Source organism: Myotis davidii, unplaced genomic scaffold (assembly GCF_000327345.1).
Source record: "Myotis davidii unplaced genomic scaffold, ASM32734v1 scaffold187, whole genome shotgun sequence".
In the NCBI taxonomy this organism is placed as follows: Eukaryota; Metazoa; Chordata; class Mammalia; order Chiroptera; family Vespertilionidae; genus Myotis; species Myotis davidii.
This window is the reverse complement of record NW_006383018.1, coordinates 5,097,952-5,124,311: the sequence shown is the minus strand read 5'-3', so window position 1 is coordinate 5,124,311 and position 26,360 is coordinate 5,097,952. Positions and strand designations below refer to the sequence as shown.

General features: G+C 38.5%; 1 protein-coding gene and 1 long non-coding RNA gene across 2 annotated transcripts in view; one reads left to right on the top strand and one right to left on the bottom strand.

The window, feature by feature from the left end:
• The window catches only part of COL1A2 (collagen type I alpha 2), a 36,443-nt gene extending 10,403 nt beyond the window's left edge, over positions 1 to 26,040 (bottom strand). The window contains exons 1-37 of the mRNA XM_015558334.1: positions 25,705 to 26,040; positions 23,219 to 23,229; positions 22,623 to 22,637; positions 21,955 to 21,990; positions 20,713 to 20,805; positions 19,392 to 19,445; positions 16,396 to 16,440; positions 16,229 to 16,282; positions 16,084 to 16,137; positions 15,710 to 15,763; positions 15,243 to 15,296; positions 14,693 to 14,746; positions 13,119 to 13,163; positions 12,774 to 12,827; positions 12,631 to 12,675; positions 12,237 to 12,290; positions 11,640 to 11,738; positions 11,468 to 11,512; positions 11,224 to 11,322; positions 10,766 to 10,819; positions 10,493 to 10,600; positions 10,063 to 10,116; positions 9,865 to 9,963; positions 8,886 to 8,939; positions 8,373 to 8,471; positions 7,929 to 7,982; positions 7,419 to 7,472; positions 7,212 to 7,265; positions 6,891 to 6,944; positions 5,887 to 5,931; positions 4,367 to 4,465; positions 3,063 to 3,170; positions 2,351 to 2,404; positions 1,436 to 1,489; positions 651 to 704; positions 503 to 556; positions 297 to 404 (exon numbers count right to left, since the gene is read on the bottom strand). Coding sequence (XP_015413820.1) covers positions 297 to 404; positions 503 to 556; positions 651 to 704; positions 1,436 to 1,489; positions 2,351 to 2,404; positions 3,063 to 3,170; positions 4,367 to 4,465; positions 5,887 to 5,931; positions 6,891 to 6,944; positions 7,212 to 7,265; positions 7,419 to 7,472; positions 7,929 to 7,982; positions 8,373 to 8,471; positions 8,886 to 8,939; positions 9,865 to 9,963; positions 10,063 to 10,116; positions 10,493 to 10,600; positions 10,766 to 10,819; positions 11,224 to 11,322; positions 11,468 to 11,512; positions 11,640 to 11,738; positions 12,237 to 12,290; positions 12,631 to 12,675; positions 12,774 to 12,827; positions 13,119 to 13,163; positions 14,693 to 14,746; positions 15,243 to 15,296; positions 15,710 to 15,763; positions 16,084 to 16,137; positions 16,229 to 16,282; positions 16,396 to 16,440; positions 19,392 to 19,445; positions 20,713 to 20,805; positions 21,955 to 21,990; positions 22,623 to 22,637; positions 23,219 to 23,229; positions 25,705 to 25,774 — 2,295 coding nt within the window. The 5' untranslated portion in view covers positions 25,775 to 26,040. The remainder of the gene's footprint in view (positions 1 to 296; positions 405 to 502; positions 557 to 650; positions 705 to 1,435; positions 1,490 to 2,350; positions 2,405 to 3,062; positions 3,171 to 4,366; positions 4,466 to 5,886; positions 5,932 to 6,890; positions 6,945 to 7,211; positions 7,266 to 7,418; positions 7,473 to 7,928; positions 7,983 to 8,372; positions 8,472 to 8,885; positions 8,940 to 9,864; positions 9,964 to 10,062; positions 10,117 to 10,492; positions 10,601 to 10,765; positions 10,820 to 11,223; positions 11,323 to 11,467; positions 11,513 to 11,639; positions 11,739 to 12,236; positions 12,291 to 12,630; positions 12,676 to 12,773; positions 12,828 to 13,118; positions 13,164 to 14,692; positions 14,747 to 15,242; positions 15,297 to 15,709; positions 15,764 to 16,083; positions 16,138 to 16,228; positions 16,283 to 16,395; positions 16,441 to 19,391; positions 19,446 to 20,712; positions 20,806 to 21,954; positions 21,991 to 22,622; positions 22,638 to 23,218; positions 23,230 to 25,704) is intronic.
• LOC102770757 lies at positions 484 to 8,349 on the top strand. Its single transcript, XR_436503.2, has 5 exons — positions 484 to 560; positions 653 to 772; positions 3,083 to 3,163; positions 7,758 to 7,966; positions 8,073 to 8,349. It is a non-coding gene; the product is annotated as an uncharacterized LOC102770757 (long non-coding RNA).
• Positions 26,041 to 26,360: the final 320 nt, after the last annotated feature.

Below are 26,360 nucleotides of genomic sequence, written 5' to 3'. Positions count from 1 at the left end.
AAAGGAATCATTCTCATGTCTCTTAGAAGCAAATATAGAAATTAAAACTAACTATCTGTGTCATATAAAATAAAATAAGTGTTTTTACTTCAATATTACCACCTATGGGATTATCAAAAAATAAGGTAATATAAATGAGACTTTTACAAATATAAAACAGGATGCAAATGTTAATTCTTATTTTAAAAATAATCTATCTGGCATATTCTCTGCTGTGTGTAGTAGGAATTTAATTGATGTATGTTCAATTCTAATATTTCATAGGTAGCTGTTGAGCACCAGTGAATTCAACTTACAGATGGTCCAGCAGCTCCTACAGGGCCTGCGGGACCCACAACACCATTTTCACCCTTGGGCCCTTTGGTTCCTCTCTCTCCTTTAGCACCAGGTTGACCAGCAGCACCCTGTTGGAAAGGAACAGTTTTATGGTTCAGGTATTCCAAACTCACTCACTTACCAACTTGGGATGTTTTCAGATTAACCTTTATTACATGATACTCACGGCAGGGCCAGCAAATCCGTTGGGACCAGCGGGACCAACTTCACCACGTTCACCCTAGGTGAGAGAAGGCATTTTTATGTCTTAGCATCTTAGGTTCATCAGTGTCTAAAAGTTATGAGTGTCCGCAATGACCCAGGTTTCTACTTACAGGGCTACCACGAGGACCAGCGGGACCAGCAGGACCAGCAGCACCAGCTTCACCCTACGATGGGGCCAAAGATGAGCTTGTTAATGTGCCAAACACAAATGCTCACAGAGTTGGAAGGAGAGGTAACCATGCTTGACAGTTGTCCCCTGTCAGAGTTTGCTGATGCATTGGGAGAGATAACTAATGCACATCTACAGAGTGAAATGAAGTGGTTCTGACTCTGCTTAATGTTTGTATTCAATTTTGGGGCTGAAGTGGTATTGGTCATACACTTGCAAAAACTCTATAAATCAGTGCTTACAATACCAGGAAGAGGACATTCTATTTTTTAGATGAACACAGGGCTGATCTATTTGCTGCAATCTGTGCAGTACAATAAATAAGGCCTATTTTAAGTGTTCAATGGGAAATGAGCACACTATGTATTTTATTGATTTCTTTTCTTTTCTTTCTTTTTCTTTTTTTTTTTTTTTTACAATTACAGGCTTTGAGAAGGCTCAGTGCATTAGGATGTTTTTAATGAGCAACAGAGTAGGACTTTAAAACAAATGACAAGGAGTAAAGTGTAGATCACATAGCTGGCATATATGTAGAAAGGGGAAGAGAGCTTTAAACACACAGTGTTTCCTGCTGCCCCATCATAAAACATAGGTTTTTAAATAAGTGGGTTTAAAACCAAGCCATAAAAATGAATTACTGTGACTTTTGGGAGCTAAGGCAGGCAGGAAATGTTAGCTACTGCTATTGGCTTGGAGAGTTGCAACTCAGAGAAAATGCATGCTTACCCGGTCACCAGAGGCTCCAGAAGGACCAGGGGCACCCATGGCACCAGGAGCACCCTAGGACCAAAAAGGAAACAGATCTTATAATAACCTCCCGTACCATCAACAGTGACCCCTGCTGTTCCCCCCTGCTGTGCTTATCCAGGGACAGGCCACTTTCACTGCATATTCTAGGCGGACATCAAAAAAACCTTTGATGCGCTTCAGTTGTAATTATGAATACTACCAGAAGCCACTCTCAGGAAGAGAGTGCTCCCGTGGTAAAGGTTATGGAAATGTGTAAGGCAAGGGCAGGTTAGGAATTGGGGAGATCTGAACTCTCTGCTTTTGTCAAATTCCCTTGAGAGCAGCAAATGTGTGGCCTTGTTTGGAACTGTTGGGACTTTGTGATTCAGAGAAAGGACAACTATGCATGTGCCATAGTGAGATATCAGCTCCAAGAGAGAGATGAGAAGAAGAAACCAAGGGAGCTTATGGCTTTTACGAGCTGTGGTATGGTTATTATGAGATTATCTTTGGCATCTCCATGGCATTAACAGGATCTGGTTAGGAGGTTCTGGCTTCTTGAAATGTAGGAGTTGGTGTTTTTTTTCTAAAGCCCTCTAATGACTTCAGCAATCCTTTAAAGTTCCAGTGACCCCAGAGTTCTTGGTTTGTACTTTTTACTTTTGTTCAGTGAACAATGAGGAAGGTAGAAAATTCAGGCTGCGATTTTCAAAGTGGTAAGTCCTCTTGACTTTTGCTTTTGGAACATGTAAAATGGTATCATTAGTCGTAGACCCAGGAAGGGATAGGAGGCTCTTTGACTAAACTCAAATCCTTATTTGTCAGTTCTGTTTTGGAAAGCTTCTCAACTCAGATTGAGTGGGGGTACAAAAACATAATCTAAGCACAAACAACAAACAAAATTTTACTCACACGAGCACCATCTCTGCCTGTGGTACCCACTTCACCTCTGAGGCCAGGTTCACCCTGAAATATAAAGCAGGAGCCATGTTTTGTCTTCCGACCAAAGTTTTTAATCAAAATTACTCTGAAGGGTTCTTACAGAACATACTACAATATCTCAGTCACTGAAAATCTTAGTAATGCCTTGATTCCCTACCATTCTACATGTGTGAAAGGAGGAATTAAAAAAAAAATAGGAAAATAATCAAGGACCTTTTCAGATGATCGTTAAATATTCTTTTCTAATTTCCATGACCCTCCTGAAGCATAATCAAGCATAATTCATGTGGACAGAATTATAAGGTAACGTCACAGCGGGCTGCAGTGCCCAATCCCTCCTATGGCATAACTAATGCAGCAGCACGGTTGACAGCTGTTCAATATAGCTTTTTGCCATTAATTAGGGCAGGATGAGGCATTATTGTTAGTGGCATTAAAATGAGCCTCATGTATTACTCAACACCATCTGTTTGTGTGAAATTCCATGGTAGCAAGGAATTTTGCCAGATTAGTAAGTTTAGAAATGCGTAGGTGCTAGGTGGCAGGGGGAAACATACATGCGTAGATATCAAAATGCTACTAGACCACCTGCCAAGAATTGTAAAAAACTGGGCAACCTTGTGCAGCCTTCTCGCTAAAGTTCATCAACAATATGTATTCAAGTCCAACACTAAAAGGGTACCTTGTCTCCCTTGCCTCCAGGGATGCCAGCAGCACCCCTCTCTCCGGGGAGTCCGCCAGGACCAGAGGCACCAGCACTGCCCGGAGCACCAACGGATCCAGGTTCACCCTTGAATCAAACATACGTGAAATCAATTATTTCAGTGACAAAAGAAAAAAAAAAAAAGAAAACTCAAACTCTTGAAGGATTCCAATTGAAACATTAAATAGATAGCATCATTGCCTACTTAGAGACACAAAGGAGGGCTATGAAAGGAAGGAGAATGTAGTGGAGGAAGATGCTATTATGACAGTGACTGGGGAGAAGCTGGGAGTGGGAATTGGTGCTGTGACTTTTCTATAACCTGCCCCCAATCCTCCTAAGGGAGGCAGGCAGGGAAAGGAAAGGATAGGATTGGAGAATAGGAGACAGAGAGTGGAAAGTACTTGTCAACCAACATTTCTCGAGAATAAGAGTCTTAGCTCAGACAGGAGCAGAAAGAGACCTTACCGATCGAGGAAATGTTTACATTTTAATCTCCTTAAGAGCGGGGATTATAGCTCCCATTTCTATATCAGGCTTCACAGTCCCACATCCTTAAAGCCTGTCTACTAGCCTCTGAGGCGAACCTTATTTACTTTCTGATTTCCACGTTTTCTCTTACCTTGTTTTTGTCACTCCCCCCAATATTCTTCTACATACTAGAATAGCTTTCTGCAGCCAGTCTTTACATTTTTTCCCTTAAAGAATCAAAAGTAGTATCAGCTGTTTTCTCTTTATTCTGATTAAAGTGATCTGTTTTTCAGAAATGTATAATTTCACTTATTTTAAAATCGAAGCCCCAGATTCCATTTTGAAACAAGATTTTCAGGCTTATGTGTTTGGGGTGAAGGTACTGCTCATTTAATTTTTTTATCATGAAAAAGTCTCTTATTAAAATTTAGACTACTTTGTGAAATTTTACTCTATGAAAGAGGATACTGAGAAGGTAAAAGCTTGTTCCCTAAATATTGTATCTAAATGTATCTGGAGATTAAAACAGATTCTCAGTCCAGACAGGAACAGAAAGAGACCTTATAAATAGTCTGATGAGACAATAGTGAAAACCCATACTAAATTTTTTATGTGTGTAGAAGACTGGGATTTCCCGTTTTTGGAAATAAATCAGGTTCACTGGAATTGGATTATTATTTACTTCGATGACCATCATTATAGAACTGGAAATAAGTAAATAATCTGAAAAACAACGAATTCACTATTGTAAAGGATCTACATATTCTAGAGGATAGTGGGCCAAATCAGCAATATATAACATGAAATTTTACCTTGTTCCCATCAGGCCCTGGGGGTCCAGAAGGACCTCGGCTTCCAGTAGGACCAGAAGGACCAACAGCACCACTTTCACCCGGGGGACCACGTTCCCCCTGTAAAAAGAGGGATAGGAAGAAGTGTTGCAGGGTTCATGATTACAGAGATACTGTTTTACACATCAGAGTTCATATTTGTTAAGCTTTCAGAATCCTGGTTCTGCTACTGATTAGAAAATTATAATTATTTCTTCTTAATTTCTCTACCAGTAAATGAAGGGATGGGATGAGATGATCTCTAAAATCTCATTCAGCTCTAATATTCTATGGCTACAACTCCAAAATTAATTCTCCTAGATTATAATATTCAGATTTGGAATTAATTTCCCTTTTTCTGTTTATTTCCTTTTTTTGGTGATAGATCCATAGGTAAAAGGAGATGCCAGTTATGTATAATATTGAAAGGGAAATATTGTGTCATTTTAGGTGGACAGCAATGCCAGGTGATAATAAGATTAGATATTAACATATCTATGTTCCCATTTTATAATTGCATGCAATAATTATGCAACAGTGACAATATTTACCAGAGGAGACATACATATGTATATGTTATATGTATTTTTGTATCTATCTATTAAGATATCTCCCAATTTGCATGTAAATATCATTATGCCATAACATTCTATGGCCCAGAATATTTAACAAGTAAGTCCACATTGCTACTGTTTCAAAGTCCCTTGTTCTAACTTGGTCCTATGATACTGCAGTTTTATGATACTAAATTTGCTTGGGCATCCTAGATATATGTTAACTAGCCACAGAGTAGGACACGTTAGGGGTAAGCTAATCACTCCAGCTATTCTAATGACTACAGACAAACTAAATATATATATTCATTTATTTTTTGTACGAGTAGACTCACAATTTTAGCTTTAGACTTTAAACATCACCATACCTTGCAAAAATTAACCTTAAAACTTAGTAAGATATTAATTTTTCTTGACTAAGTTTGAGCCACTGTCATAAATATATCATGCTTGTCTATTTAAATCATGGATATAATAAAAATATTAGTCATTTATGTTTCTTATAACCATAAGGTTTTTGAATAATAAATATGAGCAAATAAGTAAAAAAGTCTACTATCAATTAAAAATTCAAATGCTCTCTACAGATTATGTTTGACTACAGAAGAATATCAGGAACTTGTTGCAAGGTCATCAAGAGTTTTCAGGAGATCCTGGCCAGCATGGCTCAGTGGTTAAGGGTCAACCTATGAACCAGGAGGTCATGGTTCGATTCTCAGTCAGGGTACATGCCTTCGTTGCAGGCTCGATCCTCTATAGGGGGTGTGCAGGAGGCAGCCAATCAATGATTCTCTCTCATCATTGATGTTTCTATCGCTCTCTCCATCTCCCTTCCTCTCTGAAATCAATTAAAATCTATTTAAAAAACAAAGAGTTTTTAGGAGAAACAGTCCTTGTTTTAAAAATACATGCACAGAAGTTTATGAAAGTTAGTTAAGTAATACTTACTCTTGGACCAGCAGGACCAGGGAGACCAAATTCACCAGGGAGACCCTAGGCAAAACACGAAATAAATGAAGCATGACATTTCTGTAGGTTCTTAAAATCTACGTATGAATTGATATTAGAAATGTTTTAAAAGAGTTAAATAAAGTCAGATAGACCTTGCCTATATGGGATATTAGGAACAAGAGAATTTTTAATGGTGTATGGAAAGATACAAAAAGTGAGAACCCTTTTGATCCAAGCTTTATCTATCCTAGAACCTGGTATCAGGAAATTTAAGTTTCCTATTATTTAGTGTATTATTTTTTTGAAAAGTGACCACAGACTATGTCCTTTGATAATATGATAAATAATGATGAACACTATTGGACCTTACTTATTTTTAGTTATATTAACAGACTGCTTTTTTAATAGAAATGATCATATTATGCACATTATCTAGTTAAAATGTATACCCAAGTATATCTCCTTTATTACTGACCAGCTGTCTCCTCAATATGCCTGACTGTTGACAGAGGAGACCAGGCCACATAATGTAACTGAATTGAGAAACATTCATCACAATTACAGGGAAAAGGACTCAGAACTCGTGTTCTGATTGTGGACTACAGTATCATGTATGAAAGCCAAGAAAAACATTAAAACCAATTTTTCATGGGCTAGTTTGATGAAAAATCAGTGCATTAACTTTTTTCCCTATGAAGAAGGACATGATTTATGTTTTAACATTACCAAGAGCAATGCCAAAAATAAGGCTAAGTGGAAAGCTCATTGATTTATTTTATTTCCATGATGTGATGTTTCATTCAATCCTCAAAACAAAGTAATTTAAACAAAATTGGGTAACGTGGCTCATTCTCTCCATCAGTACCAACATATATAGAACACTATGATTCACATATTAAATATGAAGTTTCCTTTTGCATGTTATAATTACACTGCTGTAGAGTATTAAACAGGGAAAGTCCCAAGTTTAGGTGAATTTACTATAAACTGGTTTTACTCACCCTTTCTCCTGGTTTGCCAGCTTCACCAGCTGTACCTGCAGGGCCAGGCAGTCCCTAGATGAAAGAAACACCAATCTCAATCTTTTGGCTCTACTCAGGCAGTTTGCTAATAATTGGGTTTTGGGGGAACTCTCTAATATCACCGTGATCACTAACTATTGTGTGTTAGTGAAGCATTCCACAAAAGTTTGCCTTGAAAAAATGCACCTTCTGTGCTTCAGTTCTGACAGCCCGTGCTCCATGGTGGTGGAGAGTGGTATGGCGATTTGCAGATGGATGGTCTCACCAAAAGCACTATTCTGTATGTTTTACATGACTTACCTGGAAGCCTGGAGGACCAGCGGGACCCTGTTCACCTTTTCCACCTTGGACACCCTGAGAGTGATAGGAAAGACAGCATAAATAATGGTGGATGGCACCATTACTATCTAGTGACATCACTTTTGGACTGAAAAAAAGGAGATGGCCATTTTGCAGGACTGTATTTATTTTAGGGCAGAAAAGAATACGAGTGGGAGAAATACTCACCTGTGGTCCAGGAGGCCCCTGAGCACCATTGTTTCCATCAGGACCTGGGGCACCCTAAAATGTTTAATAGAAAAACTCAGGGTCACCAAGAGTCAGGCAGTTTAAGATGCCTCAAAGCCTCAGGCATTACTTGCTCAAAACAAAACTTGTCATTTTAGTATGAATTAAACTCATTCTGGGTTTCCTGCTAAGGCCCAAATACCATCTACCAACTTTTGATATGGTTCACTGGAAGTCCATCGATAGAGGGCAATTAATGAAGGTCAGAGAATGAATTAAATAAAATCCGAATGCATCCATAAATAATTCTGACTTGACATATATTCTGTTTTGTTACAGCTCACTTCCTTATAAGTGTGGTTTAAGAAACAACAACATTTTAAATGGTAAAAGAACCCCAGGGGATGTCATCGTGGAAAGAACATGATGGAATGATGTCAGGCGGCCTCACAGGAAGGGTGTCCTAGATGAATGCCGTGTGGATAGATCTACACAGAAGTTAGCACCTACCCGGACACCCGCAAGACCAGCATGACCTTTTTCTCCAGGTTTGCCAGCATCACCCTATAATAAACATTAAAAAAATGTTACACATTAAATGGCAAGGTAACCATAACAATTTTGAAATGTTCATTTCTTGCTTTTGTGTTTTAGATTCCTCGTCCTTGAATTCTGTTGTCCGAGGAATGATCCATCGCCCTGCAGCTCCCTATACAACAAGGGACACCTGGGTCTGCAGAAGCATGACGCAGGAGATGGATTTTCAGCAGGTGTACAGTGAGTGATACACTGGACTCTGACTTTTAATATGGTAAGCGGCTTGCAATTTTCCCATGTTGAGAGGAACCCCTTCGAAATAGAGTAAACTGAGGCAAGCGAGAAATACCAGAGTTTTGGTGAAATGTGGCCAAAAAATAAAAGTGCCAAGGGAGAGGAGGTTGTGGTGATTCTTACAGTGGGACCCTTGGGCCCAGGGAAACCGATGTTGCCAGGCTCTCCTCTTGCTCCAGCTGGGCCAATGGGTCCAGGCCTGCCGTCCATCCCAGGGAGACCCTGAAACCAGAGTTGATTGAAACTTTACCAGCATCAACAGGGTCTCACGACCCCAGGCTTGTGATGCAGCATCTTCATGGTCAATGATGAATCCATTTCCCTTTTCTACGTAGGGTGTTGTTACACACATAGCGAGTCAGTTTCATCGGTACACAATTCCCTCTTTGCCTCTCTTTTCATACCCTTGTCGCCCTCTCCAATTTTCCCTGTCGTGTTTTTTCTTTTTCCTTCTCTCCTTTCAGTCCTGTATTCGTTTGGACTCCGTAATTACAACCCATTAATTTGCATTCCCAGATGATGTACATGGCTGATACTTATTTCCAACGTATTCATGTATAAATAAGCCACAAAATAGACTTGATAAGGGTGCAATAAGTGTTCTTGAAAATATAATGGAAAAGGAACAATACTTACCACAGGACCTTCTTTACCAGCTGGGCCAACATTTCCAGGGGAACCGGGAAAACCCTATAAAGCAAGTGAGGATGCTTTCATATGGGCACTTTCGTGCACATACTACAATTAGTATTTCATGAGGCACCAATTAATTGAAATCTAACAAAAGCACTTTCCCCTACTTTTTTTTGTTCATTGCCTGGGGTAAGTTAGGAGTATTAGCCACTAGCTGGGAAATATGAAAAGAACCCTGAAATCTTTTATTTTCTATTTATTTTGTGCCTTTCCTTTTACAACCGATCTGTTTATAGATATCTCAAGAAACTGTTGAGCAACATACTATATGGGCAAAATACATCATGTTTACTCATCATAGGAAAACAAATACTTTTAGCAAGCAATTTTCCAGAGTGGATTTTTTATTGCTATGTTTGATGTCTTTATCAATTGTTTATGGTATGGTTACAGTTGATATTCAACCATAAGAGATAACAGAGGCAAAAAAAATTACTCTATTGCTATGGAATAGGGTGTCTATGGATCTCAAGGTCATTTCTCCATAGCAAGTGTGATGCTGAATACATTACAGCACTTTGTGATTGCTGGAAAAATGATTTCACCATGAATCTAATAAACTGATAATGTATAGCCCTAATACGTTTCACAAATACCTTATATAAAACTCACCTATTGAGATAAAAGATTCATGCTGATAGAACTAACCTAATTTGAGTATATGAAAATAAATCCATTCTTCCCCAAACCTCATAGCTATTGAATCAAGTCATAAATAGGAAATTTATGAACTAACCAAATGGGTAAAAAGTCTCTACTAGGCTTTGATGAAGTTAAATTTAAAAAGGCAACCATCATCAAGCCTGCTAACACATTTGCTAGTACTTTTCATTTCTTTTATTGTCGCCTTCAAATAATATTCATATCTTCAAAAAAGGAAGCAGTGACATGTGTTACTTGCTCAGAATCAATCGAAACTTACTCGGGGTCCCATGAGACCAGGCTCTCCAGGGCGACCAGCATCTCCATTGGGACCTCGAGCACCAGCAGGACCAGTTGCACCACGTGGACCAGCAGGGCCCTGTTAAAGAGAAGGGGAGGAGCAGGGCTCAAGTGAATGACACACCAACCACCAGAAGCCTCAAGCTCTTTCCCAGGAAATGAGTAATAGACAACCTACCATGACACCAGCTCTGCCATCAGCTCCAGGAAGACCACGTGAGCCAGGATTTCCCTGTAAGAAAGTACATGAAACAGAAGAGCATTGAAGACGATCCTTGAGCCAAGCGGGGCAGAGTTTATTGAAACATGGCAAGATGTAAGAAATCTCGATTCCCTTAAGCGGGAGATACGAACACAAACCATGTCGAAAATTTTTACCCAACACCAAAGGAATGTCTGGAGGAAGCATTTTGCAAAAGTGGGTCATCAGATCTATTTTCCAGATCTATTTTATGACATGCCGAAACGAGTTACTGATTTAATAAAGCAGATGGAAAGCAGATGCTTCCTCCGTCTAGAAAATGCACTCAATAATTCTGACCAATTCCCAGGGAAAGGGTGTTATCATCTGCCTCTCGTGTGTCTGGTCAAGAGCATTTGGAACCTACTCTCAGCCCAGCAGGTCCTGGGGGGCCAGCGGGGCCAGCTTCACCAGCGGTGCCTCTCTTTCCTTCTTCCCCACTGGGACCAGGAGGACCTTGAGCTCCAGCAGAGCCCTGTTTAATAAAAAAAAAAATAAAAAAAAAGGAGGGAATAGGAAAAATCATTTTGATGTCATAATCGGGTAGAGAAAAAGTAATAACTTTTAAAAAAGTTAAAGTATTACTTTTGGGATTAAAAAAGTAATAACTTCATAAAATTATGATAATAGAACTACTTACGGGCTCACCCTTGTTACCAGTCTCTCCCTTGGAACCAGCTGGACCAGGCTCACCCTAGGGTTGAATACAAAACAGTGGTCAAATGACAAACATTTGTCACAACTTTCTTGCAGACGAACACCTTGGAATGTTTATAGATCAAGGTAAAGAGAAACTCAAGTTCTCTAAGAAATGTGCCCAGTTCACATTGAAATGTCTCACAGGGGAATAGTCTTAGTGGAAAGGACAAGACTGATAGTGTTGAAATATGCCTCGCTGACCTTTGGGTGACAGTCTAGGATAGCAGGAGGGAGAGACTGTACGTACATGCACATGCACTTATAGAAGAAATAGCAGTTAAAAATGCTAAGGAAGAAAAAAGTGAGAATCATGAAACTACCAGAGGAAGTCTAGATGGTAATGAAAGCGTGGTACAGGTGGGATTTCAGGATGATGAAAGCTACAGCCCTGACACTCACAACGAGTCCTCTGGGACCAGCGGCACCAGCAGCACCAGGAGGGCCAGGAATACCTCGGGGTCCAGGGAGGCCAGGGGCCCCAGCAACACCAGGCAGGCCCTGAAAAGGAAAATGCGGTGTGGTCAATCATGAAGCCACGGACAGGAGAGGTAGCACTCATTTAGGGCATTAAAATCACAGCCGCAAATCTGAGCTATTGCCCCCTCTGACCTCCTCCCTGCCTCCAACCCAACCATATACTCACGGCAGCACCCTTAGCACCAGCAAGGCCATTGGCTCCAGGGTTTCCCGACAGGAAGAAAAAAAAAAGGAAGGGAGAAAAATATCAGTTAATAGAAATATTTGCCTTCTTCTTTGACCCCAGCTTCACTCCTTCCCCCTTCCACAAAATGAGGTTAATGACAGTGGCTACTTACAGGAGGTCCAACGGGGCCAGAGAGACCTGGAAGACCTACTTCACCACGGGGACCGGCAGGACCAGAAGGCCCAGGGTTACCAACAGGTCCAATTTCACCCTAAAAGAAGGAAAGACACTGGGGCATTAGCCAGCAAGTAATGAAATAGCATAGCTCCATTTGGAGGACACCAATTTTATGAAACTTCTTCAGAATTGCAGCCATTTCCCTTATCTAGTCTAGTACCACAAGATTTGGGTTTGGGATCTTATTTTCCTGGCTACCATCCTTATTCTACCATCCTGGCTACCACTGCTAGCTTCATCTCTCTCTGTCCCTAGGGTACAGACTCTGGTTCTCAGCTAGTCGATCCCCACTAGTTTGGGAGTATATCCCAGAGAAGCCCCACAGGATCATGCCTATGTCGCCTTCTCTATCTATGCTCATAGTGCTCGAGTGCAGAGAGGTGATGTATTTCAAAGTTGGAGAGAGAAAACTGGACATTCTGTGTCCATTAAGGTACCTGTTCTGAAATTATCTATCTGCAAACGCAGTCTCTATCTTTCTCATCCCTATAGAAGTTTATCAATATAATGACAGTTGTCACCATGTTTTTACCTTGGGGCCAGGAGCACCTGGGAAGCCTGGAGGGCCAGCAGACCCAAGGGGACCCTGAAATCAAAGTAGAACGTGGTAAGAAATTTCCTCCTAGTAAATTAGCAACACAGCAACAACAGAATATTGAAAGGCTGAGAGGGGCTTGATCTTATTTAATATTGGCAGAGAAGAAACTGACAGCTGGTCTGTTGCCATTAGTAGCTTAGCAAAGGGAAGACATTCAGGGTATCCAAGGTAGAGTAGATTTTACTTAATATATCATTCAACAGCCCCAGGGATAGTATGTATAATTAGAACCTTCAAAAACCCCATTGATATCTAAAATGGTGTTATTTTGTAAGCAATTAATAAAAGAGATAGCTCCCATCACACACTCTTCAGTGTCAAAACTTACAGCAGGACCCACGGGACCCACACTTCCATCACTTCCACGGGCACCCTATGGAGAACATAAAGAGGAAAAGTCAAGTGGAAAGTTAAATAGCAGTTATTAGAAGATCTTCAAAAAGGCTGAAAAAAATAAACGGAAGCACTCACAGCTGGGCCAGGGGCACCAACTCGTCCTCGCTCACCAGGCAGCCCACGGGCTCCCTAAAAGCAGAAATTGTTTCAGTGAAATCCAGATGCCAACTTTAAAAAAGTCACAGGCATCATTTACTTTGTCCATTTTCTAACATGCGCAAGAATCCACTAGAAGTAAATAGGTCTTATTTGAATTCCAACTAAAAGGTAATAGATTTCAATTAAGTATGCAAGAAGGCTATTAGAAAAATATCAAAGAATATAATGCTGAAGGAAATATTAATTAGCAAAAACATTAAAGAAGTTCCAGCTTGCAGGAGTGTACACATTTAGGTTTATAATAAAGTAATTATTACTTACTGTTTGACCAGGAGTTCCATTTTCACCAGGGGCACCAGGTTCACCCTACATGAAAAACAATTGAGGTTTTGTTAGTCACACACACACACACACACACACTTTTTTCTGATTGGGTAATTTTTGCCCTGTTATTTCCATTTGAACCATTCATATATTTTGTAACATTTCTTACACATATAGACTGTTAATTATGACAAACACATACATTTAAAAATGTTCTAAAACATGGGTTTTTATTTGGATAATACCAACTATCACAGCACTAGGGAGATGTGGTTGAGTGTTACCCTCACTCCAATTCCCCCCTTTTATTTTGGCTATCATTTAGACTAGGCTTATATATTAGAAATGATAACATAAAAAGAAAGAACAGAAGATAAATTTGCTTTTAATATTACCGTATTTACCTTCTTTATTTTAACACTCAATAGTTTTATTTTTGTAAAGTATACATGAAAATTTGAACTTCATAATAATTTTTGGAGCTGTCATTTATTTCCAATCTATATGCTTGAGTAAAAAACATGCTGGTGAGGGTAGTGGTGGTTTAATTTGACACATGGCACAGGTAAAAAGAACTTTCCTTCAAGATAATCTGACTTAGAGATAGAAGAAACAGGATTTGAGAGATCAGTTAAGGAGCCTTCATTTGTAGGATTCTATATGACATGTATTCTTTGGGAACAGGCACTACCATGGGAGTCAGGAATTCTAGCCTGTGTGCTTCTAACCACTAAATGTGACTTTGGACAAGTCACTCATTCTCTTTAAGCCTCAGTTTCCCTCATATGCAAAAAGAGGAAGTTCCCAGAGCTTCTTGCAAGCTTTACCATTTCATGATTCTTTGATCAGTAGTCTGAGCTATTATATGAGGCTCTGGAGAGAACGAGTTTGACCTTATCCATTTGTGTGGCAGCTGGAAAGTTAGGACAGATTCTCCATATTCATGTTCATTTCTGGTCCCGCTAGTATTCGTTACTCATTAATTTGTAATTACGTTGGTATTCACTTTAATATCACATTATCTCCTTAATAGAAGAGAGAACATTTTATAGTTGAAAATGCTGTCAGAGAAGAGCCTAGCCAAGAGATAACACACTTCTGAGACTTTAATTACCTAATTAAAAATTTTTTGAGTGTGAATAGATAAATCACAGCAAAGAGGCTGAAAAGTGTATTGTGACATGAATGTATCTATCTAATTAGTGCAAAGCAAGGGAGAATTTACAGTTTAAAGTAACATATAGTGTCCTAATACCTGACTCTATGTTTATTTACTTTTATTTTGGCTGCAGAGATCAACTGAAATTATAGGAAGAAAGGAGATGAAGGAAAAAATTATTGACATTGAATCTCAACTGTATAACTCATATTGAATGAAATAAATATTATTAGGGATTGGCCTTTTGTCACAGAATCCTATGGTTCCCACCATTGAGGGATTTGAAGTATGGAAGAGAGAATAAGATACTCTTTAGTCTATGGGTAGCTTTTGGTCAAAATACACTTTCTGGTGGTGATGGGAAATTATAATCAGTTGTTTTAAAAAGAACGTTTCTGATTTAGTATTTTACCTTAATACCTGGAGCACCGGGTTGTCCCTTCAATCCATCCAGACCATTGTGTCCCTGAAAGGCAAATCCTTATTATTAAAATGCTGTTCCATGGCAGCGCTCGGTCAAATCAAACATCTTCTTTCTCTGCCGTTACTATCTCCTGGCTAACTCCTGTGACCGCTTCGGTAGAATGCAGTCCCGGGGCTCCGGCACCTGGTAAAGCCCTTCTTTTCCCTATGAAATCTCCCTGAAGGGGAAACAGAAGGATATAGGACTAGCTGCTCTCTTTAGTCCCTTCCATCTTTAATCATCTTCCTATCTTTAGATGCTGTAAATACCTCTTAAGCATTTTATGCAATTTTCTCTGTAGAGATCCCTGCTCCTTGGCAACTATGAACAGATGGAAAGAAACTACTTCCCAGCGATCCTTCACTCTTTGACTCTCTTCACTCTGGCAAACTCCAGGACTTTGGATGCAAATATGTGTCACCCAGAATTTTAAATATAGTTGAGGTTTTTCCTAAAAATAATCAACATTTTTCTCTCACGGGGAAAATAATGTGCTCACCCTAATGCCCTTGAAGCCAGGAAGTCCAGGAGTCCCAGGGAAACCACGAGCACCCTTAAAAACACACACACAAGAAGACACATGAAGTTTTTGTTCCAAATGAAAAGGTAATTATTCCTTCCCTCCGAAAGATTTTTTTCTTATCAAAATTTGAGCTTGGAATCAAAGACTAATATATACATTTAAGCACAGAATAGTAAATCAACTTGCTCTATTTGAGTAACTAATACTGTGGTGTTTGTAGAAAATACTGTGTTTAGCTGTTCATAGTGTGTTTGCTGTAATCGATATTACATTATTTGCATTAATAAAAACTGTCCACATTCTTATTTGTCAGATGCCTTCAATAAGTGTTATAAGTATGCAGACCTCCAGGTTGTTATTTAGACTGAAGTTAGTTTTAGCAGCAATCTTATATGCGAGATGCCTCTGATGTTTGGACTGTATACTGTTGTCAAAAGTCTTACCTGTGGCCCAACAACTCCTCTCTCGCCAGGTCGGCCAGGTTTCCCAGGGTGACCCTAAAACACGTAATGAAGCATGAGAGGGTTAACATTTCCTTAGTAAACTCTCAGATGAAAGTGGGGGGTCTTGGTTTTCACAATAGGGAAAAATGGCATCCCATAAAAATGCGGATCCAAATATATATTCAATTAAGAATTATATTTTCTTAAATACAATCCAATTAATTAATATTTCACTAACATACTATTTTCCATATGGGGTCGGTTACATCGGGCATATTTGGCTCTTGGCAGAATACTTCGTTTGAAGCTAGAAACTCTCCTTGAGGCAGGAGGATTTAAATGGCACTTGGAAATGCTTAGGAGTAAATACTTACGTCCTCACCAGCCTTGCCAGGAGGGCCAGCTGGACCACGAGAACCCGCAGGACCCTAGAGAATGGGAGACCCATCATTGTGTTAGGAGATATTAATACATTTCTTTTTAGAAAGTATTTATCACAAAGGGGATGAATGTACTTACAGTTTGACCAGGTTCACCAGGCTCACCAGCAGGTCCTTGGAAACCTTGAGGGCCCTAGGAGAAAACAGTACGCCATACTTCAAGCTTTATTCAATTTTATCGTTTTACATAAGAGCTTTTTACATAAAGGTTTTTTTTTTCTTTTTCCACAGGCTTTTTGTACTTACAGGGGCTCCAGCTGCGCCAGGAGGGCCTCTGGGTCCCATCAGACCCTGGAAACAGGACGGACAGAGTTAGCACTGACAGTGGTCATGGCCTTGGTTAGGGTTAGAGCCATCACCATAGACATTTATTAATGAACAGCTGAACAGAATGGTCCTGGTTTTATTTCATAGTTTTTGCCCTTCGCCAAAGAAGCATTTAAGGACCCAAGTCTCCTCCACTATTACTCTGCCTTTGCCTTTCCTTTTTTATTAATTAACCAAAATCAGTAGAACTCAAATTAGATGGGAAGGCCACAGCGTCCATCCTTAAAATTGTGCACAGCGGACATAGTGAGATTGTTCAAATGCAATGAAGTGATCAGTCTTGCATAGTTCAGAATATGTGACTACCTTCTATGCAGCTGACAAAGCATTTCCATTTGGATTCCCTTGATCATACGTCATCTCCCATGTCATCCTTAGCTAAGAAATGGATATTTTTATTGCCCCAGGGGCATAAATTGAAAAGGATAAAAGAATCCTTCTTAATGATTAGAGGGAGGTTTGTTATAACCTTATAGCTCCTTTAAGGGCTGTCGGTGACTGATGAAAATGTCAAACAAAATTGGATGTAATGAGGGGTAAAGGAAAAGTAAAATGTTATTGAAACTTGGGACTGGAAGGGTCTATTGTATAATATTATTATTGAAAGTATGGCCTGAATGGAAGCCAATGGCTCTCCCCTTTGTTCTTTATTCTGTAGCACATAAGTAGAGTAAAACAGAGTGTTACTAGTTTGCAAGGCAAATATCCATTCTTGATTCCCCTTTGCAGTAATCAATGCTCGTGCAAGCTCTTCTGTAGGGGCCATTCCTCTACTGCTGAAAATATCACACAGACAAGTCTCCAGTAATTTGTTCATGACACACAGGGACTCTGCTGTCAAGCCTGCCCCACTGTGTTAATGCCAAGAGTGAAATGATATGAATTTTATGAAAAGGCACATCATCTTAATTATAAGAATTATTTATTTGGTCTTGGAAATTGCCTCGACATTCAAAGAAACTGTCACTTTTCAATCCAAATATCTTTTTAGGTATACATTAAAAAATAATTTCCTTTGACAGCATGAATTTTTAATTATATTTATTCATTTTTCCGTGTATTTGCCACAAGTTCATTTACATAAAAAGGAGTTTATTTTGTGGAGGCTGTGAGACAGACAATGAGTATTCATTAATTCAAGGAAGAACCCTCTAGGGTTTTATAGTTATTGATTTTTGAACATGGAAAATTATTTTAATGCTTTATTGCTGCCTATATTTCCTATTTGTGAAACACATATCTGTTGATTACATATGACTGTGAATGTGTAAAGATGTGCAGGTTTAAATAATATTTTATTGATATTTAAAAGTAAAACACTCTGCTCTATGCCCCCCAGAGAGGTGTTCCAAAGTCAGGGGAATCTGAAATCCATATTAATTTTCTGGGTTTATGTAGTCTTTTTTTTTTATTAGTGCTTTGTTTTTTTCCCCTTTAGCTTCTTCTTAAAATATAGGTATTGCTTACTTGAAATTAGCCATTTCAACTAATGTCCAGCATTAGTTGAAATGGCTAATTTCAAATATCCAATGTAAACAAAGACAGAAGGAAATCTCTAATTCTTAATTTCCTACATGAATGTTTTAAATTACCAGGAAAAGTCAGGAAATTGCAAATCATCAATTAAAGGCACATAACTTTCAAGTGAGAGTTTTAATTTACAAAAAATATTATCTTGCCCTTATAGTGTATTAGTTTATTGTGGACCATTAACTCCAGCCAAACATCTTCTTTTGAAGATAGAGTACTGAATACATTATTCAGGTGAAATTTATTTTTCAAGGACCTTGTTAGCTTTGGGCAGATAAATACCTTTGTTTGGAAACAATTAATTAAAACCCCTAAATTTTATGTGTGCATTAAACTGTAGTGTTTAATCAACTTAATGTCTTAACTTCAACATATTTTCCCTCTATTTTATACATAATATACACTATTGCATGCTCATATAGGTTTCTTTTTCTTAATAGCTCTCACTAATGCTTGTTAAAAGGTTCACTTGTTAAAGATAGATCATCATTGTCATAATCATATAGGAAACTTTTCTAAATGTCACTCAAATTATAGCATATATTGATGAATATTTGTGCTGAGTGATATAAATGCTAAATTTTACTCACATTCTCTCCTATTAATTTGTAATTAATAGACTAAAAAAGAATTTTAATCAAAATGAATAAAAAGAAACATTTCCTACATTTCCTACTCCTTGAGGGAGGGTGAGAATATATCACATTTACTATTATACCCCCACTGCATATTACAGTTTGGGGTTCATTGAAGGCCTGAGAAATACTTGTTGAATAAATTAGTATTTTATTCAAGCACTAGATGCATGATGCCATCCAGTATCAAACATCTTGTCTGGTGGTTAGTCCTATTTTGTCATTAGCCACCTGCATGACCTCAGGAAAGGACTCTAGTTATGCAGTGAATGGTCTGGACTAGAACTTGCTGATCCTTTCCAACAAGTTTATAAAACATAATACTTCTGTGTCTCTAATGATGCTTAAAATTTGAAACAATATCAAAGGATGTAAAAAATTTAATCAGAGTGGTCACTGTTTTGAATTAAATTGATTTATCTAAGTTATGATTACCGTGTCTAGAGATTATTTCTTTGATATAAATATCTGATTTATTCTAAGAGGCATGTTTGTAGAGAAAATTGAGCTCCCTTAAACTAGGCTTAGATTTTTTTAATATATTTGAATACCAAAAAAAGTTTTTAATATATTTGAATATACCAAAAATATATTTGAATATCAAATATATTTGAATACCTTTGCTGCTCTTATCTGATCTAAGTATTGAATGCTATCTAGGTAGCTAAATAAATGGCAATGTGAAATTTAACATAAAAGAAATTCTCTATTCAGTAATTTTTTGGCTAAGGTAAAAAGAGATAAGCATACCATTGGTCCAGGGCCACCTCCAACTCCTTTCCCATCGAACTGGGCAGCAAAGTTCTAGAGGAGGATAACATAAACAAACATGTGTATCTATTAAACTTACGCATAATAATTACCAGCCGTATAGTTCATTTTCTTATTCTACTTGTAAAGATATTTCTGTTGTTCTTTAAAAGGGAGCAAGGCTTTTGATATAATTATTACTTTAGAATTCCATATCCAGCTAAATTCCTAAAAAGTCAGGGAAGTAACAAATTTTAAATTTAATCCATATCCAGTTTGAAGTGGGGAGCTTCCCTGCTTTATTTTCCAAGCCCTTTTGTGCTACGTTCATCCTGTCTCTCCACTCCCACCTCCAACCCCTCCTCTGAGGAAGGGGCATTTTCTAAACTTTCAAAGTAACTGAAGGCCTCTGATAATTAAGCTGAGATCAACTCTGCATGTCCACCTGTTGCCTCACTCCTCCAGAACTATACAAAATGACTAAGAGATCTTTTTCTTGCTGGAGTTTCAAAAAAGATATAAGGAGTTTTCAAGTTTAGAGGGAAATTAAATTAAAATGCCCCTTAGAAGATTAAACTTTTAAAAAATAGTTCACAGTAATAACTTTACTGTTAAAGATCTCTCTTATAGTGGTAGATCTATTAAAGAAAGCGCCTTTTAATGCACCCAATAGATAAGCAATCATAATAAGATCTTTGGGGGAGAAAGGTCTTATTTTACTGGCATACGGTTGAGTATTGGAATCAGGCTTCTGATTCATAGTGCTAACCAATTAAGCAAATATGTTTTCCTTCCTGCAGTGAGGCCATTTGGCACTCATACCATTGTTAAAGACATAAAGCTAAAAGAAGATATTAATGAAAAAGGGAAATGTACTTTTCTCAAATTAGTTTCAGGCAAATTAAAACTAAACTGCCTGAATGTTGGTTCATTTTTTTAACAAAAAGAGTAGAATGTTTGCGAAATTGCTTAAGAGCAAGGATTTCAGTTATAATTCAACCTAATCAAACTCTTTAATAATGCAACACCTCTTATTTGTGCCCTACTGATGAAAGATATTAAATTCTCAAATTAAATAATGGTCGTGAGGGCTGCCTCTCCCTTCAGTGCACACAAAGACCAGTCCTGTCATTGGCAAGAGCTCATAAAGAGACGGGCAAAGAAGAATCTTGAATGAAGAAACCAAAGAAATGAAATAAAATATACTAATAGCCACCTAGCAAACTTAACTGCTAAAAATAAATTCTACAGTGAGCCTTCTTCCCATAGAGGTATAAGAAATTGAAGATAGATAAAAGTTAAAAATACATAAGACACTTACCCCGCCAAGACCAGGGGGGCCAGGAGGACCAGGTGGGCCAGGAGGGCCTGGGATACCATCATCACCATCTTTGCCTGGTGGGCCTGGTGGACCCTGTATGTAAAAAGCAAATTAGGTCAGGATTAGACAGATCCCATAGGAATTTATACTTGAAAAGGATACCTAAGAATACACGTGGTAAAATTAGTTGTTCAGACCTTTCAATGTGCAAGTGGTGTGGAAATTTAATATGCCATATTTGTCTCTGATTAAAACGGACTTATGACACGAGTCTATTTTAGAAGGAGGTTTAGTAACTGATGTATGAAGGAGACACAAGACAAGGTAGTTTCTCCATGAGCAGAAATATTTCCGCCATTGAATATTAATCCATAATGGAGGTCCGGCATTCAAATAAAGGTAGAAATTATAGCTAAAATGTATGATTCTATAAACTTTATGTGGGTAATAGTGCACAGGGATGAGCTATGCATATTGATTGTCAGTTTCTGACTGCGATGAACTTATTCTATTGTTCTGGTATGTTATGTATGAATAACGGATTAATTAATGCGATAATTAATAAAGCAGTTTTATCACAGGGTAGAAAATCCTGCAGATTTCCTACCATTAACACTCCTTATGTCGTTAAAGTAATTTACCGACATAATGCTACCTCTAATGGTTCGTTTGAGCAGAATACGTTTAAGTCTGCACTTTCCAAAAGATATAAGATACAGGTATTTATGTATTGGCAAAAGCATCATATAATGCAAAACCACATATGCCAAATAAACATAGCAGGGATCTAAGCATATTATGAATAAAATGTAAGCCTAATTTGCACATTTATGACAGGTTGACTGATATTTCACTATTATTCCCAGCTACATAAGACATCTCAATTGAAAAGCAAACAAATGTATTAAAAAGATAAGGACTATGTGGTGGTAGGTAGATACCTTTTCATTACGTATGTGTTGGACAGGTCATCCAAAAACAAAGAAAGAAAGACCATGCAAAGAATATGGCTGTCTGTAATAGTTTTGCTTTTTTTTGAAGGATAATCTTAACTTGAAAAGAATATTGATTATATATAATAATGCTCATTTGCTTCTTCTGTAGTAGGGCATTATCTGCTTAAAAGGTGGTACAATTACCTGGATATATAATATTCCTATAAAGTGTCAGTCTTCTGTAGTTTCTAGTGTGTAATTATTCAATTACGGGCCAAAGCCCTTTAATAGTTCAAAAATTACATACCCTTTCTCCACGTGGTCCTCTATCTCCATTTGGGCCCTACGAGGAAGATACAAATAGCACAATTCTAAATGTCTAAGCAATTTCCAGTGAACAAGCAAAGCATTCTTAATAGAAATTAGTTGGTGAGACTGATCTAACTACAATGTTATTAGATAATAGCTATAAAAATAGCAGAGTACAATAGAGTAGATTGTTTTTATTATAATTATATGTAATATTTTTAAACTGGGAAGTTGGAAATTCTAGTCCCCAGTCATTAGGCCAATATTCTAACTACTATATTTAGAAAGATGGTGCCTGTGGGTAAAATTACCATTTTGTTACATCATTAACATCATATTTATATAGTCAAAGCCCTTTAAAATAAACTTTCATCTATTACCTATAATTAATATAATAGTCATTTCATCTTCAGAATAAAAATGAGTCTTTCTTTTTGTCTTTACTAGGTAGATCACCACTTTTTATAAGTATAATTAGAGATGGTTCTGGAAGATAAAACTTTATCTTAAACATCAAAGCTACTTTATCTTATGGTGTAGCTAATACATAGTTATGTGGGCAAGTCTTGGCAAAGTCTTTTTCTTCTATAGTCTACTATAAATTTATTAGAATTAAAAGTTATCACTGATCATTTCAGATACTATAGAGAAGTATTGGACTCTTACCTTTCTTGCAGTTTCCTAGAAAAGAAAAAGTGAAAGATTATTATGAGGAAAATTGTATACATGTATTTTAAAATGAATCTCATTTTCATGTAGTATACAGATATAGTTATACCGTGCATTAATATTACCTTTAAATTTCAAGGTACAACTTTAAATTGTATAAATAAATAAAATATGTATAGAACCAAAATATATACTTATCTGTAATTATGCCTCAAATTCAATTCATGAACTAAGTATTTGTTCATAATACTTGCAAATGATTCCAGGGGAATGACAAGATTCTCTAGCTGTGAGGTCTTCTGCTCTACGGTAGCTGATGCTTAAACCCAAACTTCCACTGGATTATTTACTCTCTATTTCTTATGGGTGTTCTTATGAGATTGGTCTTACTCAGTAGCCCCGCCCACTTTAGAAGTGGGGGTGGGTACTTTCTGAGGCAGCCAGAAAGGTTTGACGACATAACTCTTGAGGATTTTCTTGGGAATCCAGTTTGGTCAAAACCAAGGTAGCCTCCCCTTCTTTCCCCAGAGAGGACATTACTGTGGCCAAGGCAATCAAAGTGTATAAAAAATTATCAAAATAATTTTGCTTACCTCTCTTAAAGCTGTAGAAGAAATGGGAAAATAGGGAATAGTTATTAGTATTATTTCACTGGCCAATATCAACGATCACCAAGTAGATATATTAGTCTATAAATTAACTTACCTGATTAAAGAACCAATTGCTTTTTTTAAAATTAAGGATATTCTAATGACTTGGAAATTATGCAGGTCAATAGTATGGCAGGGATCAGCAAGGTGATTTGCATGAAATATTAACATGGAACTATTTTGAATTGAATAGTTAATTATTTACCATTTTATAAATCTGTGAAATATTAATGTGTCTGAAGGACATTTCTAATGCTTAGAAATTAAGCTGGTAAAGTACACAGGTATCAAGACCAGTAGGTTGATGAAGAAATAATTTATGGTTTAGATAATTTTAAATATAAATATAAAAAAGGGGAAATTTAGGAAAGTATGTTACCTAAGGTAGACTTTGGTTTTTATAAAACCTTAAGGTAACTTAGTACTTCACTGAGTTTGTACCAATCTTAATGTTATTTTTTTCAAAAAAAAGTCTGACAAATTAGTCACCATGAACATGGATTCATTTAGACATCTGATATTTTGCTTTAAATTGGTTCACTTAAATAAGTTTATTTTACCAATATGCACTACTGTTTCCACTTAGAAGGAATTGCTCTGTATAAATGGAAAAACTGGATTAAAAATCTTGAAAAATAATGGGGAAAATACACTAAAGTAATATCCCCTCCTTTGTCACAATTGCTTTAAGTTCTTAAGACTGAATTCCTCTCCTATGATATAAAAATTATAGGTTAACACAGGATATAAGTGTGGCCAAGCTGGCAATAAGATGAATCTCCCCCCCAAATTGCTTTAATTAGGTGGCCAAGAAGTGTGTCATTTGGAGTGAGAACATCTGTTGCAATAGTCACAATTCAGGAGGGTGGACCACATTCAGCACTGACATTTAAGGGCAATTTATGAAAATTACTTTTAAATTAAGAAAATGATATGTTTACTTCATTTTGTCCATCAGCAGGGAGAATAATTATGCATGGACTTGATTAACGGAAGTCCTTACGATTTTGGATATTTGACTCTTAGTTACTCAGACTGAGCCATTTTAAAGAATATGTATTTGGTAATATTCATTCCAGATGGTAATTGGCTGTGGATCAGAAGGTGAGTTAGTTGCCTTCAAACTTCCTTAGGTCTGTTTTCATCTTTTCTCCAGGAGCCAGTTCTTTCCTCCCAACCTCTGATCTCATAAAGAAAGAACTTGGTAATGTGAATTTGTTCAATGCCGTTACTCCTTAGTATCCACAGTACGCATACTAAAAGTGGATGAAGGAAGAAACACACAAAAACTGCAATGGTAATGATGCAATTGTAGACACTGTGGCATGTGGGCGGAGCAAACTTTTTGGAGTGTTGGGTGTGGCCAGACACCGCTCAAACTCCATCAAGTCACTATCTTTGTCTGGTAATTAGGCAGCCATTTTCAAGACAAAAATGGCCTGATTTTCTTCACGCTATCTTGATGTGGAAGTCTGGTCATAAAACCTACAGCTGGGAAGTGGCCCTGGGGACCATCTCATCTCTCTCCTGCATTTTAGGAAAGGCTCAGTTTGATTTGCCCAAGGTCACATGGTAAATCAGTGGCAACGCCATGAGGAAAAAACCAGTCTCTGGTCTCAGATCAGTGTTGCTCTTTCCTAACCTGTTGTGTCCAGAATATCTGCTTGTCCTTGGAAACATGTTGAACTCTCAGGCTCAACAAAAGGCAGAGAAGATTTTGGTTAAATAATGTTACCATTTCCACGACCAGGTAATGAATTGAGAAGCTAATATTACTTTTCATCATGTGTCCATTCCAAGTAGCATCCATTTTCCTCCCCAGAATACACTGACTAGCTACTGGGAGTGGCTTTAATCAGAAAGGCAGACAACCTCTCTGTGTAAACCTCAGTCTTCCATTAGCTTAAGGCCTGGTCCCCTGCACTTTCATGGTCCTCCCTGCAGAGGGCGCATCATCATTATCATCATCATCATCATCATCATCATCATCATCATCCAGACAAGTCTTAAAACACCCAGAAGAGAAAAGCCCTCAGGGCGTTAGTTTTCTATTACAAAATCAGGGGGGTTTCCAAAGCAGGTCTCAAGTTCCACACGGTGGGCGTCAGTGCAGTTATGGGGCCTGTTAGGACCTTCATCGCCTCAGTTGTTCTATCCCATCAGAGGGAAAAGACCTGTTCCCTTGGAGCTTCGCTAACAGACCAAGTTAACAGTCTCCCTCCGGAGTGCAGAGGAAAGTTCCCTAACTTCTGGCAAGTCGGGGCTTTTATGGTTTCATTTCTCAGACACGTTACATGTTTCTTATTCACAGGCCAGAGAGCCTTCCCTGCAAGCTGCACCTCGAACTCAGTGGAGGCTTTCCTTTTCCTTCTTGCCCAACCGTCCAGACTCTCTCTCCCCGCTGCCCCAAACAAGCTGAAGGCACTTACATTGGCATGTTGCTAGGCACGACGTTACTGCGAGCAGCAACAAAGTCCGCGTATCCACAAAGCTGAGCATGTCTACCACTTAGACATGCAGACTCCTTGTGTCGCAGAGCCCTGGGTCACCGGCGGAGGTATCACCTGGCGGGCGCAGGCATGCAGTCGTGGCCTGTACCTCCAACTTAGCCGAAACCTCCTGCCGCCTTGGTGCTAAAATAATAAAGCCCGGATCTGCCCTATTTATACGGCCGAAGTTTCCCTGGCCCGAGGGCGCCTCCAGAAGCGCTTCCACCAATGGGAAGGCTGGGGCTGGGGGCCCGGGCAGCCACAGCTGGGAGGAGACTGCGGGGGCGCAGGGGAGGGAGCGAAGGGGGGAGGGACGTGGCCAAGGGGCTGGCTTCTTAAATTGGTTCCATTCTTGGTGCTAAAATAATAAAGCCCGGATCTGCCCTATTTATACGGCCGAAGTTTCCCTGGCCCGAGGGCGCCTCCAGAAGCGCTTCCACCAATGGGAAGGCTGGGGCTGGGGGCCCGGGCAGCCACAGCTGGGAGGAGACTGCGGGGGCGCAGGGGAGGGAGCGAAGGGGGGAGGGACGTGGCCAAGGGGCTGGCTTCTTAAATTGGTTCCATTCTTTTTGAGGACGTGGACACTTTTGAGGCTT